The 18067-nt window shown below is 44.3% G+C and overlaps 1 protein-coding gene across 1 annotated transcript in view; it reads right to left on the reverse strand.

Annotated features, from left to right (window-relative positions):
- Nucleotides 1–18067, reverse strand: part of LOC133349529 (dynein axonemal heavy chain 3-like) — a 622240-nt gene that overhangs the window by 192227 nt on the left and 411946 nt on the right. Inside the window, 1 exon segment of the mRNA XM_061563065.1 lies at nt 1213–1414. Within this exon segment, the coding sequence (XP_061419049.1) occupies nt 1213–1414 (202 nt within the window).

Genomic DNA, 18067 nt, shown 5'->3' on the forward strand with positions numbered 1-18067 from the left:
TCCTAAGATCTGCAGACAGCAAACAAGTTCCTGTGAGTGCAGCCACGTCCAAGCCAATCCACTTCGACCCGCGCAAGGAAAATCGACAAAATCTTCTGCACCACCGCCTAACATTACGCAAGTTGTTCCCGAGCACACCCACAGCCCTCGCAAATTCGAACATTTACGCTTTAGAGAAATGGTGATAAATTCGCTGCCGCAATAATACCAATAGCAATGTTGAGTTTCATTTCGTGGCATCCATGCCAATTGCATTTCAACATGAAAGCTGGAAGATAGCCAAGCAGTGAGCCAGCACTAACAATTCCCACAAGCTCTGCAGTCCTCTATTGTACTGAGTGTTTTATGTAAGTGGGAGGACATTGGAGCAGCTGGAGCAAACCCACGCATGTGAGGGGGCAACCCTCTATTTCCATAGCAAAGAGACTGGTGATGTTAGTCCGCATTTTGCTCTCCTGGCGTGCCAGGATACGGCACTTCAACGCCCACGGGAACGTTTCATGCCGTTTGTGCTCCACCAGCAGTGAACTGGAAAAAGGAATTGGCCAAATGTCGAACGCAGAACCACACACACACCACACAGGCATGCACCACACACACTATACACGCACATGCACCACACACACACATCACACACACACCACGCACACATCACGCACACTCCACACGCACACCACACACACACCACACACACACACCACACACACCACGCACACACCACACACACCACACACACATCACGCACACACCACACACACACACACCAGACATGCACAGAGACAGACATACCCCGTAAAGTTGTATAGACTGCTGGGTTTCAAATGTTGTTCGTGTAACAAACACATCCTGGTTTAAATATTTCATTACAGTCTTTTCTCCATCCACTGCTGGATGAAGGCCTTCAAACACTGTATGCTGGTCCGTGTGGGTTCGTTAAATGGGTGGAGGGCATGGCCGGTTACAGTGTTACTTCCTGCGAATGTTCGCCGTGGCTGGGAATCAAACTCATGTTGTGGCTTTCAGTGTGAAGCAGCAGCAGTAGCGTGCTAACCACTCTGCTACCACGCTCCCACAAATGCGCTATAAGGACTCCAACGCAACCCAATTGCACGCGGTAATCGGTGAAGTGCCTTGAGCTTTGCGTCTCGGCTACACCACTCTGCCCCGTCGGCTTCACAACGGGAAGAACAAAGGGCTCGATGCGTGCCTCACCTCGAGCTGATCGTCCACGTGGAAGGGCAGCACCAGATCCTTCCACGGGCTCCACGCCCAGGAGGTGCCCTGCTGCTGCCGGTACACGAAGCCGAAGACGTTTGACGTCTTGGGCATGAGCAGCGCTCGCTGGAGCCTCAGTTGCGCTGGGCAGGGGTACCTCGGGTCCTGCTCGCAGAGCTTTCGGAAGAACTCGCTGAACCTGCGAAACGAACGTGTGGCTTTTTTAATTTTGTTTCAAACTTCACGGGTTTATCTTTCGTGTGTGTGTGTAAGCAAAGCTAAACGTCAATTAATCGTTCCATCCGTTTGCGGAACAAAGTTGCTTTGTCCTTTATTTTTCATAATAGAGGTGTTTGGGTTAGATCACGTAAATATAAATGTGTCGTAAAACCCGCCACCACCCGACACAGCCAATTAGTAAGGTTTGTCACGTACACAAAACACGTCAGTTCATTATACGTAAAGCACAACGGTGTGTTGGAGAGTAAACTCACAAGATGTACAATTTCAGTACGACGTTATTACAAACAGCATCATCAGGCTCACAGCCAGAGTTGTGGAAAAATCCTCGTGTCTCGTTTCCATCGATACCACACTGCCCGGCGTTACAGGACGTGCATGTCCTTACAGAGCTCATTGTTGCGATTTGATGGGTTTGGCTGAACTTTTAAAAATAACCAAGCTAGCGGTGGTGAGGAGGGTAAGTGAGTGGTTAAATTGTGGAACGGGTGTTGTATGCCCAGTATTTTGAACTTCTTTCGCACCGTACGTAGCCAACAATGCAATCGGAGGTGTGAGCCATACGTAGCCAACCCTGCTAATCGGACAGTGTTGGCTGTACGTATGTAAGGTGAACTTATTTGCGCACCCTACGTAACCAACCGTGCGGGGAAAGGCCAACAAACTAAACACAAAAAGCTGTTGGCCCAGTGCATTGGTGGACAGGCGTTCGTCTTTGCTGGTGCTCAGTAAGATTTTCCTGGCCGTAGTATTAACTATTTTGAGTGTTTTGGCACCTATAATTACTTGAATGTCTACAGAGGTGGGGCAGGGGGGTGGAATGTGGGGGGTGGGGAAAAGAAATGGCATTAATTATATTGAAGCGTTAAGTTATCTATATAACTGGACAGGACCGAAACGCGTTTTTGTACGTTTTGAGTTGTGCCAGGCGGCAACGAGGGCAGCCTTGGGAGATATTTCTCTAAAACGTCGCCCCCATTTAGTTAACAACGAACAAGATTGCGCTGCTAAATTTAATCTGTACAATCCGTGCCGCGGTGACCACGGCAACTGAAAGTGATTTGTCGATAATAACCCCCCTGGACGAGGTTGACCAACAATTCCACAGTACATGGCACAAACACGGACACATTCATTAATGTGCGCCTGTGGGTGAATGGCTGTGTGCATTGAGAGATAGCTGTGGCAGCACATGGATATGCATGATGCCACAAATGAACCTTATGGCGGGACCTCGGGGTCCCGAATAAACGGAAGTCAAAATCGTAATTACTTTATTTATTTTGGGCGACTCCGACCCACCGCGTATATAAACGACGCGACCCACCTGGCGCGGATCATTCTGTTGTAATGTCATGTCCAAGCGAAGCAGCGAGGACGAATGCGCACAAGAGATGAACAAGTGAATGCACTTCATGCTCGGGTATGGGCAGGATCATAAGTCTTATCCAAAGCTGCTCAAAATGCCTACACGACTTAAGCCCTTTATTTGTCATAACGATATGCATAACACAGTGAAACTGCTCTCTTATTTTCATTCTTATTTGTGACCTACCAATGTCTGCAGCCAGGATCAATCGATGACATACCGCTCGTATCAATGCGGATAAGAGTAGCGGCGACCCACTACTCTGTAGAGTAACATTGGTATAAACGCTTGTTACAATATGAACAGCGCATTGAAAACGCATACTATTTTATGTACTGTTTATGTACTTTACAAAGTGTGTTCACAAATTCACACTGAGAAACATGATGATTTACAGAGGGGTGTACATTTTTTTTCGATAGTATATTTAAATAGAGATATTGCAGGTAAGTGGTTTTCAGTTTTAACGGCATAGTTTAAAAAGACAACACTTGCCACCATCCTTCAAACCCAATGGTGAAAAAAGCAAAGTTTTTGTTTATAATCTTGATTTGAAACTTTCGTGATTGCAGGAATCCATACTCTTTGGTTCTTTCGGTAAAGTCACGTAGGTATAAATAAATAAAACAAATCACGACGTTTCGATCGCAACACAAGCAAGATGAATGGGTACTCGGACCGCATTATTCGCAAAGCTGTTTCTCCAACCATGGAGAAACAATCTCCTGAGAAGCCAATCAAAACCATCACTTTACCATACATAGCAGGTGTTACCAAAAATATTTCCAAAATCTTAAACAAACACAAGATCCAGGTCCGATTCAATACAGTACACAAAATCCGTGATCTAATCCCATCTGTAAAGATCATTCCTGACATGCAATACCCTGGAGTCTACAAACTGAGTTGTACCTGCGGTAGCAGTTACATTGGGGAAACGAAACGACATGTCTCAGACCGTGTTCGCGAACACAAGCAGATCTGAAACACGGCAGAACCAATACCTCTGCCGTGGCTGACCATTGTTATAACGCTGTGGGCTCGCGTGATATTGTTTTTCCGAGACCAAGGTACTCTGCAAACCTTCGGGCCATAAAGATATATAAACATAGACATTACTTCAACCGAGAAGATGGATACAAATTGAACAATCATTGGAAGGATGTTATTAACCAGGTAAAGCCTTAACTGGTTGTGGTTGTTTCCATCGTACCCACCAGACTACTAGCACTTTTTTCTGTTTCCCCCCCCCCCACTCGTGTCCACATTCAGCTTCCCACTTCCAGCACCGCCCACTTCCCCCCCCAGCCTCACGTCCTCTTCCCCTCGCGCTCACGCGGCCCTCCCCCTAACCCACACCCCCCTCTCTCTACCCCCTTGCTCCTCCCCCCTTTCTTACCTATATAACCTTTGGCCGCTCTCCACCGGATGAGGATTGATTGTGTTGCGATCGAAACATCGTGATTTGTTATATTTTATTTTGTTTACAATATAATGTTTTATGCGAGAGCCGGGGGCTTATGGGACCCCGGGGTCCCGCCATAAGGTTCATATGATGATGATAATAATAATAAGGGTAAAGGTGCAGCCCTGAAATGTCTTTCTCACGCCACTGCTGGTGGAAGGGCTTCCACTCGAGGGAGCTCTAGTGTCCCTACGGAGAGTGCTTGGCCTATTCTTCCACGCTGATGCAAACGTCGTGGAAGAGCTTGGAGGAGCTACACTTTACCGCACCACCTGCGATCTGCCGGCGGTGTTACCAACTCATACTCCTGAGTGGACAGAGGCAGGAGAATTTAACAAAGGTGATCCATTGTTTCATAATCTGCACCAGGAGATCGAGTTAAACTGGCGACCTCTGGATTGCGAGTTCACTGCACTATTCACGACGGTACGGCAGCATCACCGATACCGGTGCTCAGTGGAAATCCAGAGGTTCTTGGTTCGACCTCCAGGCGTAGCAGTTGCAACAATGATGCAAGTAACTTAATGTCCCCCGCCTCTGTCCATCCAGCGGCATAAATGGGTGCACCATAGTCAGTCAGTCAGCAGGTCCGCGTGCGGTGTGATAAAGTGTGGGGACTCCCGACACCTTCAAGTTGCCTGGCCAGCGTGAAAGAAGAACCAAAACACCATTTACAGTTGCGGCCTAGAGCTCCCCCCTAGTGGAGGCCCTTCTGCCAGCAGTGGCATAAGCAAGCAATGTAATACTTTCCATCAAAACACAATCTCACATAATAATCAACTCTGTGCAACATAAACCTTACAAACTCCCCACCCCCCCGCCCCAATGCACTTTAATAGAAACTGACGTTTTGTTCATATTTTCCATTTTTTCCCACAGCAGGATAACCTAATGGTGGTCACCGTGCTTGCCAGGGAAAGGCAATTGTTCAGCTCTTACACTTTTGCAACACGGTGCACAATGACTGGACAACAATACCCTCAAGCGTGGGCTCTTTGGAGCTCGCTCAAGTGATGGCCCTGCAGCTGCGTTCTTCATTGCAAGGCCTGTGGGCTACTGGCGGCCCCTGGTGACCTTTAGTGTGGTGCCTGAGATGTGCCCCCGACAACCAGCCGCGGCATGAGCAAAAAGGCGCTGGGCTGCACATCTCCCAGTGTTGGGCAGCAATGTACATTAAAAAGGGACACCATGCCTTGCTCACACCTTCCACATGGTGCTCGACCTTGCAAGAGGAAAGCCGCATTTCTGACTGGTGACATTTTTTCATCAATGATTTCATAGATTTTGTTTCTGCCAACTGCCTATACTCAGCCCAGCTCTGCTCTAGCCCTGACCACCCTTCATATACGTTTCCACAACGCAGACAATGGCCAAGATTTACATTTCTGCCGAGTTGGCCAATTTACACTCCAAATTGGTAAAGAAAATATGGCAGATCGAGCCAGAGGAGTTAAAATCTTAATTAGCATCAACGTAGCCCATCAACTCATCAGCGCTACCTGGATCATTAAAATGATTTCCTCTCATGAGGGAGTCGTGCTAATTGGTGTAAAGTCAACAGCAACTGTTATATGGAGAAACTTTGCTTATGAACAAGGGATTTCAATAGCTGGCTCATGTCTAATAATGGAAATGATCACCACCACATGCCAGATAAAATATGCAAAACTTTTGTCCTATCCATTATGAAAATTCTAATTTAAGGTTGAAATGTGCTCCATAAATTACCTAATTTGTCCAAATTAGAATAACATGAAAATGAAATGCACACCTTAAGGAATCAGCACATCTTGCTTTTATACATGCGTGGTTCTCAGTGTTGACATGTTCATTACCTCGCCTGGCATACAGGAGGTTGTGGGTTCGATCCCGACGCTGATGCATGTATATTTGGAGTTTGCATGTCTCTCTCCCCGTGATCATATGGATGTTCTACAGGTCCCCCGGTTTTTCCTTCCCCATTTAGAAACATGCGTTTAGAGTATTTCTTTGCTATCAATTTCCACACGATAAGCCACTTCGTTGAGCTATCATTTGTGGCCAGGTCGCTTTTGAGAAAGAGCTATGGAGCTTAGTGGGCCTTACCTGGTAAAATAAGTAAAAAAAAGTTTGTGAATAGTTGCTCAATATTCCACAGAACAGTCTGGAACGCTGTTCCCAGAATTGTTTTGGCAAGCCACATCCATCTCCCTTTATTTTGTTCTCATGACGCTGCGGTGGTGTGAAGGAGTATAGGGTACAGCAGTATAGCAGGATTATGGATAGGCGTAGCTTGTAATCCAGTAGTAGTGCCTTATGCCAATACAATTCCTACTCCAAGCGAGCCTAGCAGTGTTCTTAAAAAATATCGAGTGTGAAACTTAAGCCTTCCGTGGGTTTGTACAACATATCCGTTTGTGATAACAGGGAATTTGAAGACGTGCTATTCCTACATCGATATTATTATTATTTTGTAGGCTGTGTAACCTCCTACGCTTTAGCGTATGGTTCTGCAGAGTGTTTATATCAAGCCAATGATTAACGTCTTGAATTTAAGTCGCTCTCGCTCATACACCATGCCCTGCTTCCCCAGTATTTTTCCGTTCCACGTAACGTTTTGTTGTTGCTGCTGTAATCTTAGTTTATATCCATTACGTTTCATTACCCAAAGACATTGCTGAGGCTTTGTCGTGCGGACAGCTGATGTTGCCCCCTGTGTGCACGCGTCTGACAGGATATTAAACAAATCCAAAACAGGTTCAAGTTGTTGTCGTCATCGTCATCCCGCTGCAAGGAATAGAAACATTGCAACTTTTATTCAGCTCACTCTACGCAAATATAATATATACGACCCGTGGATAATGAATAATGTATCATGATCTCATGTGACAACACTATTAACCCTGTTATAATCAATTAACGTGTACATAAATATGTACAAAACATTAAGAGAGTTGCCTACCAGTGCTTAGGTTCTAATGTTCCCGACACAATTGACATCTTTTCATGTTTGCTACTTCCTCTCTGTAAATACGTAAATCTCTACACCACACCACTTCTGATAATATGTAAACATTCATGAGATGAGATAAGAATAAGTGGGCATTAACATAAGTGCATGTTATATATGCAGCATCCAGAGAGTAATGGACAGTACGTGCAGTAGGTGGCTGAGAGGTAAGTCGGAGTGAAACCGTGAATGCTTTGTGAGACAAATGCGTGTAGATAACACACGTGAATAGGAAGCCAACAGCACCGCCGAATGAATCGTGAAGTCGCCAGCTGGCTTTAACCGGATAGAATCGCCCAGCAGAGACGTTCTATGTAAACCATCGTTAAGGAACGAGGGAGTCCTGCGGAAAAATGCGCTGCGCGTGTGATCCGCATGGCATAGCATTAGGCATCTCGGTTATGAACACGGTTGCTTTGTAGCCTCTGATCTAGTGATGTCACACGGGAATGTGGCTTGGATCTTATGACTCACGTGCATCTCGAGAGCTGGGTCAATAAGTTGATTAGAGGAATTCGTCTGCCCTGTGTGGCGGTGCAAGGCGATGCAGCACCAGCCTGCGGGTGATGTCAGTGAGTGGCATTTCCAAATGAAGCAATTCAGCAAATTTGTATCGCGGCACTCTTTAAAAAAAAAAACACCACGTGATCTATTTTTTAAACATCCCCCGTGATGTTAACAAATTAATACACCAGCCACGGTATTTAACTATTTTTTTTACTATTTTTATTCTACCAGGTAAGTACCACCGACATATACAGCTCTTTTTCAGAAGCGACTTGGCCACATATGACAGCTCAACTAAGTGGCTTATCGTGTGCAAATTTTTCGCAGCCAAATAGTCTGAACTAATTATTCTAAATCGGGAGGCAATAACCAGAGGACCCGGAGAAAAATCCACGTCACCACGGGGAAAACATGCAAACTCCAAATACACAGGCATCAGGGTGGGCACTGAACACACGATCTTCTGTATACCAGGCGTGGGGATTTCACATCTCGCAACGGCACTGCCGCTCAGCCGTGCCATGGCAGATGCAGCGCGGCGGTCATGAGATTGCGCTTCAATCCCTGGACTAATGCCGGTGCAAGCGTCTCCCCTCCTGTTACTAATGCAGCGCACGTGACCATCGCAATGCTGTCCTGGGCCAGTCAAGGAAGGATTTTTACTTGAACACACAAAGCAATCGCCAAAGAGGCAACAGAGAGAGAGAGAGAGGGCGCACTGTGGTGTGAGTGAACGACGCGGCTCCGTGGGGCGCGTAGCTTTCACGCTCAAAAGTGAGACGAAAGAAGATCGACAGTTACAGACACAAGGGCATAAGCAACTGCTTAAAAATGCTTAAACTTAATATTTACAGCATTAACGATCGTTATTACATCTGTGTGATTACTCGCAAGGGTTTCGAAGTATGCGTGTTTATGTTCAACTAAACTGTGCATGCTCATTCAAGGAAAACTTTGCTTTACGCAGAGTATTACTTTGTAAAGAAACACTTTATCCCAACGACGCCTCAAATCGCTATAATTAATCATATTGACTCGCGGAGGCTGGGCTAAAATGGATGGAGTGCAAGGCGTAACGCAGACTTTCAGCCGCTATCGACCTCTGGTCATGGCGTTCGTTTTAGGGCCTTTAATTCAGCTACAGCCAAAACTGTTGCGACGCACATGGTTGCGACTGCCACGCGTGAATAAGCAGTGGCCAGGTGCGATGGCGACACTCCCAATCCAGGCTGAAGACGATTGCTTGTGTTGCGATTGAAACGTCGTGATTTTTTTTATCTACGTGACTTTACCGAAAGACCCAAAGAGTGTAAGCTACATTGTTTAGCGGTTATTTGTGGCCAGGTCGCTTCTGGAAAACACCTCTGTAGCTCAGTGGGCCTTATTTGGTAAAATAAAAATAGCTTAGCTTTAGTTTACTATCACATCACAGTCAACGAAAACTGTGCGGCCTGTTCAGTGCAAACAAGCTAAGATGTATAGAACTCAGCGAGCCTCAGTAGGGATTTAATAACCTCTCTTTCCATTACCTCCTCATTTGTGGGACATCTCCAGGCACTCCATTTTTCTCTACATGCAAATAAATCTACTCGGGATGTAACTGGCCAAATATTCGAGGTCAGATGCCTTTGAAAAAGGATCCTCCGGCCGAGAGATTTTTTTGGGAGATCCCTGCTTCACCAAGCCAAGAGGCAGTGCTCGTGTGCATCGGCATCCCTGATTGGTTCATGACCATTGCATATGCCCATGGCAGGGACTAATCTATAAGACGGTGTTCTTCATTGCAAGGCCCGTGGGCCACTGGCAGGCCCTGGTGACATCACCCATCAACGTCGTGCTCTCAAACCCCACTGGTTTCAAATGTGTGGCGGCGGTCAGACTGATGTTTTATCGGATTATTGCTATAGGGTAATTATAGAGCAAGGAAATACGTTATTGAGCTCATTGTATCTCCTGCATATGGTATAATCATGCCTGTCAACACTGGATGTAAAGTACAGTATTTATCTTATGTTGTAGTTAAACACAATCTCTCCAGCCGCAACATCAATATAGTTTAATGTTTCCTTCACAGCACATCGCCTTTATACCTGGACTGTGCCTACTGATGTACAGCAGACGTGAGGTAATGATGGTATTTGCCTGTCCGCGTGAAGAACCCAATCCCCCCTCCGTGGACGGATGCGTCATTAGAAGCTCGCGCCGCTGGTCTGGCACGTTGGAGCGTAAGGCCGATAACGTCAATGTCCAGCGCTTAATAAAATGCGCTCGCCCATTCGCTCCTGCTAGAAATCACAAATGAAATCGGCGAGCATATATATGGGAGGCTCGCGTGCAGCTTTGGGAAAGTCAATTTCCAAAATCAGTCCTACCGCTGATAAGCAATCACACTGAATCCAATTGGACCGCACCACACTCTACAGTGTGAATATGCACGAGCGAAGGTGTGCAGGGGTATAAGTATGCTCAGTGCATGCCCTCCACATGCACAAGGACGAGCCCACGTATATATGTAGCCTTTAAAAGAGCATTGGGGCAGTGAAGTTAGCGGGCACGGCACACGTGTCGCTAGGTGACCAGCACCTACGCACTGCACCAACGCTGATGCTTACAGCAAGGCCGTCGCCATGGAGTCTACAATAGGGGGGGGAAATCTTCCAGGGGGTCTAGGGGGTGTGTGTGTGTGTGTCCCAGAAAAAAATATCTAACTTTGCAAACTAATTTCCTGCCTAAAATATTTAAAAAATTCACTAACACATGGGATGGACTTTTTATTATTTTTTCAATAATGTCTAATTGTGTATTGTATTACATGGCTCTGTTCTTTCTTTTTTACCTTTTCTTGTTTCATTGTATGTAATGGCTGAGATTAAGGATTAATAAAGTACAACCATAACCACAATCATATAAACATAAATCTATGCAATGTTATATGAAGACAAGTCCAGATATTGTGGCCACGGTTTAACAAATTGTTCTTTTTATTTATATAGCATAGCAAATTTTTTTTAATATTGTTTGTAGCAATATATTGGGGGAGATATTTTGAGCATATTTGAATATTGGGGGGGATGTGTCCCCCCCAATATATTATAATTATGGCCTTGGCTTACAGGTACTCATTTGAAGCTGAGTCGACCTAGTGGAGGGCACAGGACTGGTGTAGATTTTCGTCACTGATGTTGGCTGTGAGCGGAAATCAAAGTCGGGTCACATGGTTCGTAGCCTTGACAGATTGTTGGGGCAAGTGGAGTTTGGCCAATTGCTGGCACAGGTTCGTGTGGCTGCCTTCCCACTTGTCTGTGGTTCCTTGCGCCTCCGTGCAGAAGATGTATTTTCAAGTTGAAATTATTATTACTATAAACATTCATAAACTTTGCCCTCCACCACCCGGTAATTTTGTACATTGCATGCAGTAAGTTTTTTGTCTTGGCCACAGGTCAAAGGTGGTGCATAGCTAATTATCAATTTCATTCATCCTTGGTTATATCCAACCAAACTGAGCCTTTGATAAACTCTGTATGACAGAAATTGCCCAACTAAGCGCTGTGACTGACACATAAGAACTGGGTATTTGGTCGTGGGTGACTGAAAATTCAAACCCCAGACCTCAGAAGCGTTGGCTCGGTGCAGACCAATCTATGGCGTTGATATCATCATAGCAATATCGGGGATATGCCATGGAAGATACCACAACAGCCAAAATAAACATCTCATCTCAATACAGGTGGTATGTCATGCTCTGAAAAGAGTGATTGACGACATGTAACTTAAACACGTTATCATATGTGTGTGTGTATATGTCTGCAGAACAGGGCTAGACAAAATAAGTTCAACACTACATCTTGCATTGTTTATGTTGAGATCTGAAGCGTACCACACTTGAAAAGCTGATTTAATTTTTTTTAACTCAACACATTCTAAAAGTAGCTCGTTAACTGTGCCTATGAACCAATGCAACAGCAGCAACATCACCAAACAATCTGTTTGGTTCGATCCCAGGTGGGTCCCAGGATTGGACACAGCAGTTGTGGTTGGTTGCTTCTGATATCAGAATGAACTCCTTGTTCGTTGCTCCTGTGTTTTTATTTTTCAATTTTAACTCGAATTGATTTTAAAATACATGTATCATTGGATTAAATAATGCAATCTAAACATGCTTATGAATACAACTACAGAAGATCATCGGTTATTCGGGGGGGAGAGAGCACCGGATTTAAAAAACGGCGGAAAATAACTTATCGATATTTAAAATAGGTTACTTTTGCAAATTCTTGCATGACATGATGTTTATCGGCGTTATATATTCTTTGTGTTTTAAATGTGTTTACTCTGTGAAGTTGGCCAAAATAAACATACAAATAGATAAGAAAAATATCCTACTTTTAAAAAGTCACTGTGTTTACTGTATCGTATTTATCACTCCAATGTCGAAGATTCTGCATGGGTTGATGTATATAGTCCAGTATTTTCATTGTTTAATTTGTTGCATGTTGTGTATAATGTACCGCTTATAACATTTAATAACACTGAAATCAAGCGTAGCTACTTTTGTTTGTCACCCACACGGTGCTGATTGCCGGACTGGTTACAGCCTTTGGAGCGATTTTGCCACCAATCTCCTACACCCATGACAATATACCACGCAACATTTAAATTACAAGTACAATGGATACACAGTTCAGAGTAGCCTGGGGAGAGCCTGACTTATTACGTCTTCAGAAAATTAGATTTGAGAATTAAGGCAATGAACATAAATGGAAAAGTACTGTCCGTTTCACATTTTCCTAATGACAATAAAACGACCAATGGTGATGAACTACAGGAAACGGTCGATTTACTTAACAGAGAAGCCTGCAAAGTTGGGCTCAAATATATAAATTGACCAAAAAGTGACTTATCACATTTTTGCTAAATACAAGTAAATTCATTGTTGGAAGGACACGACTGGAAAATATGGGGGAATATGGATTATTCATAATTATTTCCTCTTGGGTTAGATCGTGTAGGTGTACTGTCACATAGCTCTGCATCACCAGAAACGGCCAAACAAATCAAAGTTGTCACGTGGGAAAACGTGTCGATGATTTTGTCTAGTAACTTCAAGCAAAAACGCCGTGTCAAATTGTCAAATTTCAGCATGCTTTTCAACATTCCTCCGATTTGCTGATCAAAAGAAAAATCAACTAGCACGTTAGTTAAGTGACAACTTGATTTGTTCGGCTTTGTCGAGTGGTCGAGGGGTTCTCGTTCCGGAAACTGACGTGGTGCCTGCACGACAAGCTGACTCGACAGAAACTAAATTATGAGTCATAGGATGGCATCGGCCGTGAAAACTTACGAATGCCCAGGAAAATGTACTTGTTGTGGATATGGATACATTTTTTTTAACTAAGTGGTGACCACTAATTTGAAAATCTCTGGCTCTATCCTTATGATGTTGGTTGTAATTACTGGTGAAACTTCGTACTCGAATTGTAAATATTGTGGGTTTACTCTCCAACACATCGGTGTACTGTACTAGTAACGAATTAGCATGTTTTGTTTACGTGATAACCTTACTAATTGGCCGTGTCAGATTGTGGCGGGTTTAACGACACATTTATATTTACGCGATCTAAACCAAAAACCTTCATTACAAATAAGTGGTGACCGAGAAGAGGTTGGAGTGCTCTTAGAAAAAGTACTTAATGATAAGCATCAACATGCTCATTGTGTTCTTTGGGTCTTTCTGTAAAGTCACGTAGATAAGTTCAAAGAAAATAACAAAAAATAACTAAAAACTACGACGTTTCGATCGCAACACAAGTGTTCATCATCAGGAAGAAAAAAGAGGGGGACAGCTGCTGAGGAAGACTGTTTTAAAGGTTTGAAATGGGTGTAGCCCAAGGGTCATGAACGAAGTGGGCGGGGCTAGTGATGTTAATGGTAGAAATTAGCATGCTAATGTAGAGATCGGAGAGCAGCCTCCATGACGAGGGCGCGGAAGTGGCTATGTTAATGTGAGAGATTAGCATGTTAATGTGAGAGATTAGCATGTTAATGTGAGAGATTGGCATGTTAATGTGAGAGATTAGCATGTTAATGTGAGAGATTAGCATGTTAATGTGAGAGATTGCATGTTAATGTGAGAGATTAGCATGTTAATGTGAGAGATTAGCATGTTAATGTGAGAGATTAGCATGTTAATGTGAGAGATTAGCATGTTAATGTGAGAGATTGGCATGTTAATGTAAGATCGCAGAGCAGCAACGTCGAGCTCGGCGAGCGAGGTGGCTGTGTTAGTGTGGGACATATGCTCATTGTGCCGAAAGAGTTTTCAATCGGTACATATTGCCTGCTTTAACATATGGACCAGAACCATGGACAATCACGGAGAAAATGTCACACAAATTTTAAGAATACAGTCACGGATAGATGAGTGCTGTAAATTGCATCGAGACAGAAAGAAGAACGCGTTGATCAGAGAACAAATGCAATACATAGCCAACTGTGCTAATCAGAGGTGCGGCGGGGGGAAGGACAAAAAAACTAAACACAAAAAGCTTTTCTAAAGAAATTAAGATTTCAATCTGGATTTAAAAGTACATAGCTCCAGTGGCTTCTTAATATCGGAAGCAAGAGAGTTCCAGACGGCCACAGAAGCACATCTGAAAGTGCGCGATGCGGTGACTGTCTTTGTTCTATGGCCAGCCAAAAGACGTTGCTGCGAGGATGACCGGAGTTCGCGTGATGGTTTATGCTCCTTGACGAGATCAGCAAGGTAAGGTGGTTCATTTGTGGCAAGCGCTTTGTGTGCAACACGTACGGCTAGATGGGATAATAGCCGATGGACGAGACCGAAGATGGAACGGCAGCCAAAGGAGGAGACACACTGGGAGGACGACGACTGTGGAGGTGGAGAGATGAGATCTGCCCGTGCATAGCGGCGACAAGAACCATGGCACCGCAAGAACACCTCCGATTAGCACGGTTGGCTATGTACGATGACGAACGAAGTCCCACATACATAAATACAGCATGACGAACGGCACTGGTGTGGGCATACCTTCAACCCTACCGTTAATATTTCATGGCTGATGATGATAATTACACACGCACACTCTATTATATCAGCGATAATGAAAATGTGAATAGGTCAGGTGAGCGCTTCGTTAAGCTGCCCTCGCTTTGAAATTCAATTGCCGCAGTGCGCTAGGTGTGCATTTTAAGTTGCGCTTGCACATGAGAAATGTCTACATTTACAGAAACCAACGATTAGTTACGTGTGAAGCCAAGAATTAAACACGGTGTCTCATAATTACTGCGTTGTAATAAATCACAGGTGGCCGCTAACAACCATATAACCGCTGCACCCAGCACAAGGACATTCATGCCCTCATAGAGAGACAAATATATCCCGTTCACCCACACGGATCGCTGAAGCAATTGCTGTTAATGAGCACACAAGACGGTGATGTGGATAGCACCGTGCCTGCCTACCTTTGTTTCCCTATTTCTGACGCTGACGTAACACACGCACACAAGTGAATAATCATGGGACCTCCTTTGCCAGTACCAAAATATGAGAATAGGTTTTTCCACTTTTGTTCTGGCAACAAAACAGGTGTTGAGATGTTAAAACACCAAAATGAAACCTTTTACAAGAAATCATGTCTGCATTAACCACAGCACTCGTGGTCAGAATGCAAATAAAAAATACTTTGATAATATATGCATTGTCTTTGAAACTGATTGGTCCACACCAGAGAAAGCTGTCTATTATCAGAGTGTATGTTTTGTCTATTCTCACAAGATAATTAGTTGAGGGTGAGTTGTCCGCGGGGAGAACCAAGCCAGGTTCAGGCACTATATTGCCATTAGAATTGTTCACGCTAAGGACATGAATCGCAGACATATGGATAGCAGGGAAGGTGAACCACAACAACACCACGTGACACATATGTCCCCTGGAGCCTTCAACAAACTGCTGGGGCAAGTGCTGTTGGCGAGCACCTATGAAGGCCATCACGGAGCATGATGCGGTGGGTGGCCAGCACCACACCCGGCCGCTTTTGTTCTCCCCCAGTTGCGATGTTTACACATCGCACCAGGTACTCATTTGAGGCTGAATCGACCTAGGAGAAGCCCATGACAGTTTCAAATAATCATCACTGGTGTAGGCTGTGAGCAGGAATCGAAACTCAGTTGGCCAGGGTTCGTAGCGCAGCACGCTAACTGCTACACGCACAAAGAAAAACACTAATCAACACACACAATACTACATGAATGTTAATACACAGCACTGCACATAAATACACACAAAACAATGCGACACTGCATGCACAATTATGCACGCACATAAGCCAAAACACACAAAAATGCATACACAGTGCTGTGCTCACACACAACACCACAGACGTAGACACTAATTGACACAATACCGCATACACCACCACTCGCAAAATCACAGAACACTGAACCCATGTGCACACCACACTGCGCGCACAAATAACACCGCCGCATATATAAAGACAATGATGCCCCATATAGCCTTAGCAGACTGTTGGGGCAAGTGCTGTTAGTGAGCATCTCCACATATATACAACAAAGAGAAAGATCCCACGTATAGCCTAAAGAGACTGTTGGGGCAAGTGCTGTTAGCGAGTAGCACCTATGAAGGCCGGCATGGCACACAAGGATGTGGGTGGCCAGCATCACGCTCGGCCGCCTTTGTCTCCATATGTTTACACACTACACCAGGTACTCATTTGAGGATGAATTGACCTAGGGGAGGCCCAGGACCGATCCAGATAATTGTCACTGGTGTTGGCCATGAGCGGGAATCAAACTTGGGTTCCCGGGTTCATAGCGAAGCGTGCTAACCGCGACACCACCGCTCCCCACAGCACCACACATACACACACACATGAACGCCACAACATTAAAATAAACAGGATGGAAATAACTTTTTGGAAATGCAGTATTCCTTGCCTCAACACGATAGCGATCCACAAAATGTTTCTGTAACTTTTTTTTACATATTTTATATGTGTATTACGATGATAAATTCTCATCATGACTTATACAAAAGAGAAAGAGAAGGTTTCAAGCCATTAATAATATCCATTCACTAACTTCTGAAGTGGCTTCATCTAAGGCCATAGACAACCCCATATTTAATTAAACACAGCAATAGTTTGGACTTTGTCATTGTAAGGGGAAAAAAAATTCAAGGGCAAAGCAGTTTTCATTCGTTGCTATTCCAGTTAAAGGGTGTCTGATGCATGCATACCAACTATTATATTCCCTTTACAAACATTACAAAGAAATTTGGTTTAATATAGCGTCAAAAGTCTGGGCTATCTCTGGAACCCATACAGTCACGGACAAGCTACTGAATAACGAGACCGAGACAGCTGTAAAAATATAAACTCCTGAAAAAATAAAAAAAACATGCTAAACTATTTATATGTAAAAACGGTGTAAAGTACTGCCAAGAAAATATCTCAACAGTTTTTGTGTATATGATTATTTCCTGGAATTATGCTTCAATCTGCCAAACCACAAGGTGAATTTTGTCAATTTTATTTATTTAACAAAATTCTATTTTTGTACGCGTGCACATGTGTCTGCGTGTGCGCGTGCACATGCTGCTTGCAAACAGCACTCGCCCAACAGTCTGCTAAGGATGTAGGGGGACTCTTTGTCTTTGTATGGTGGCGCAGTGCAGAGTGGGCTGTGCTACAAACCTGGTGACCTGGGTTTGATTCCCAACGCTGATCGGTGGCAAATGGTGTCTGAACCTGTTCTGGGTTACCTCTAGGTCAACTCAGCCTTTAAAAAAATGTCTGGGACAGTGTGTAAAGAAACGAGAGGACAAAACACCCACACGTAGTGCTGGCCAATAGGTACTCACGAATAGCATTGCCCTAAAGGTGCATGGTGCATGACTAAACTAAAACGACAAAAACATTTTATTTTAATGTTACCAGGTAAGGCCCACTGAGCTATATAGCTCTTTATCAGAAGCAACCTGGCCACAAATGATAGCCCAATGAAGTGACCTTATCACATGGAAATGTATAGCAGCCAAATACTCTACGCACATGTTTCTAAATATGGAGGGAAAAACCGGAGGATCTGTAGAAAAATCCACCGGACCACAGGGGGAGAGAGATCATGCAAACTCCAAATTTACAGGTGTCAGGGCCGGGATCAAACCATGAGGGGGTAGAGACAGAACCTTTTGTCTCCCCATTGTGGATGTTTACACACTTCACCAGGTACTGATTTAAAGCCA

Source organism: Lethenteron reissneri, chromosome 30 (genome assembly GCF_015708825.2).
Source record: "Lethenteron reissneri isolate LAM-NWPU_2019-01 chromosome 30, ASM1570882v1, whole genome shotgun sequence".
Lineage (NCBI taxonomy): Eukaryota > Metazoa > Chordata > Hyperoartia > Petromyzontiformes > Petromyzontidae > Lethenteron > Lethenteron reissneri.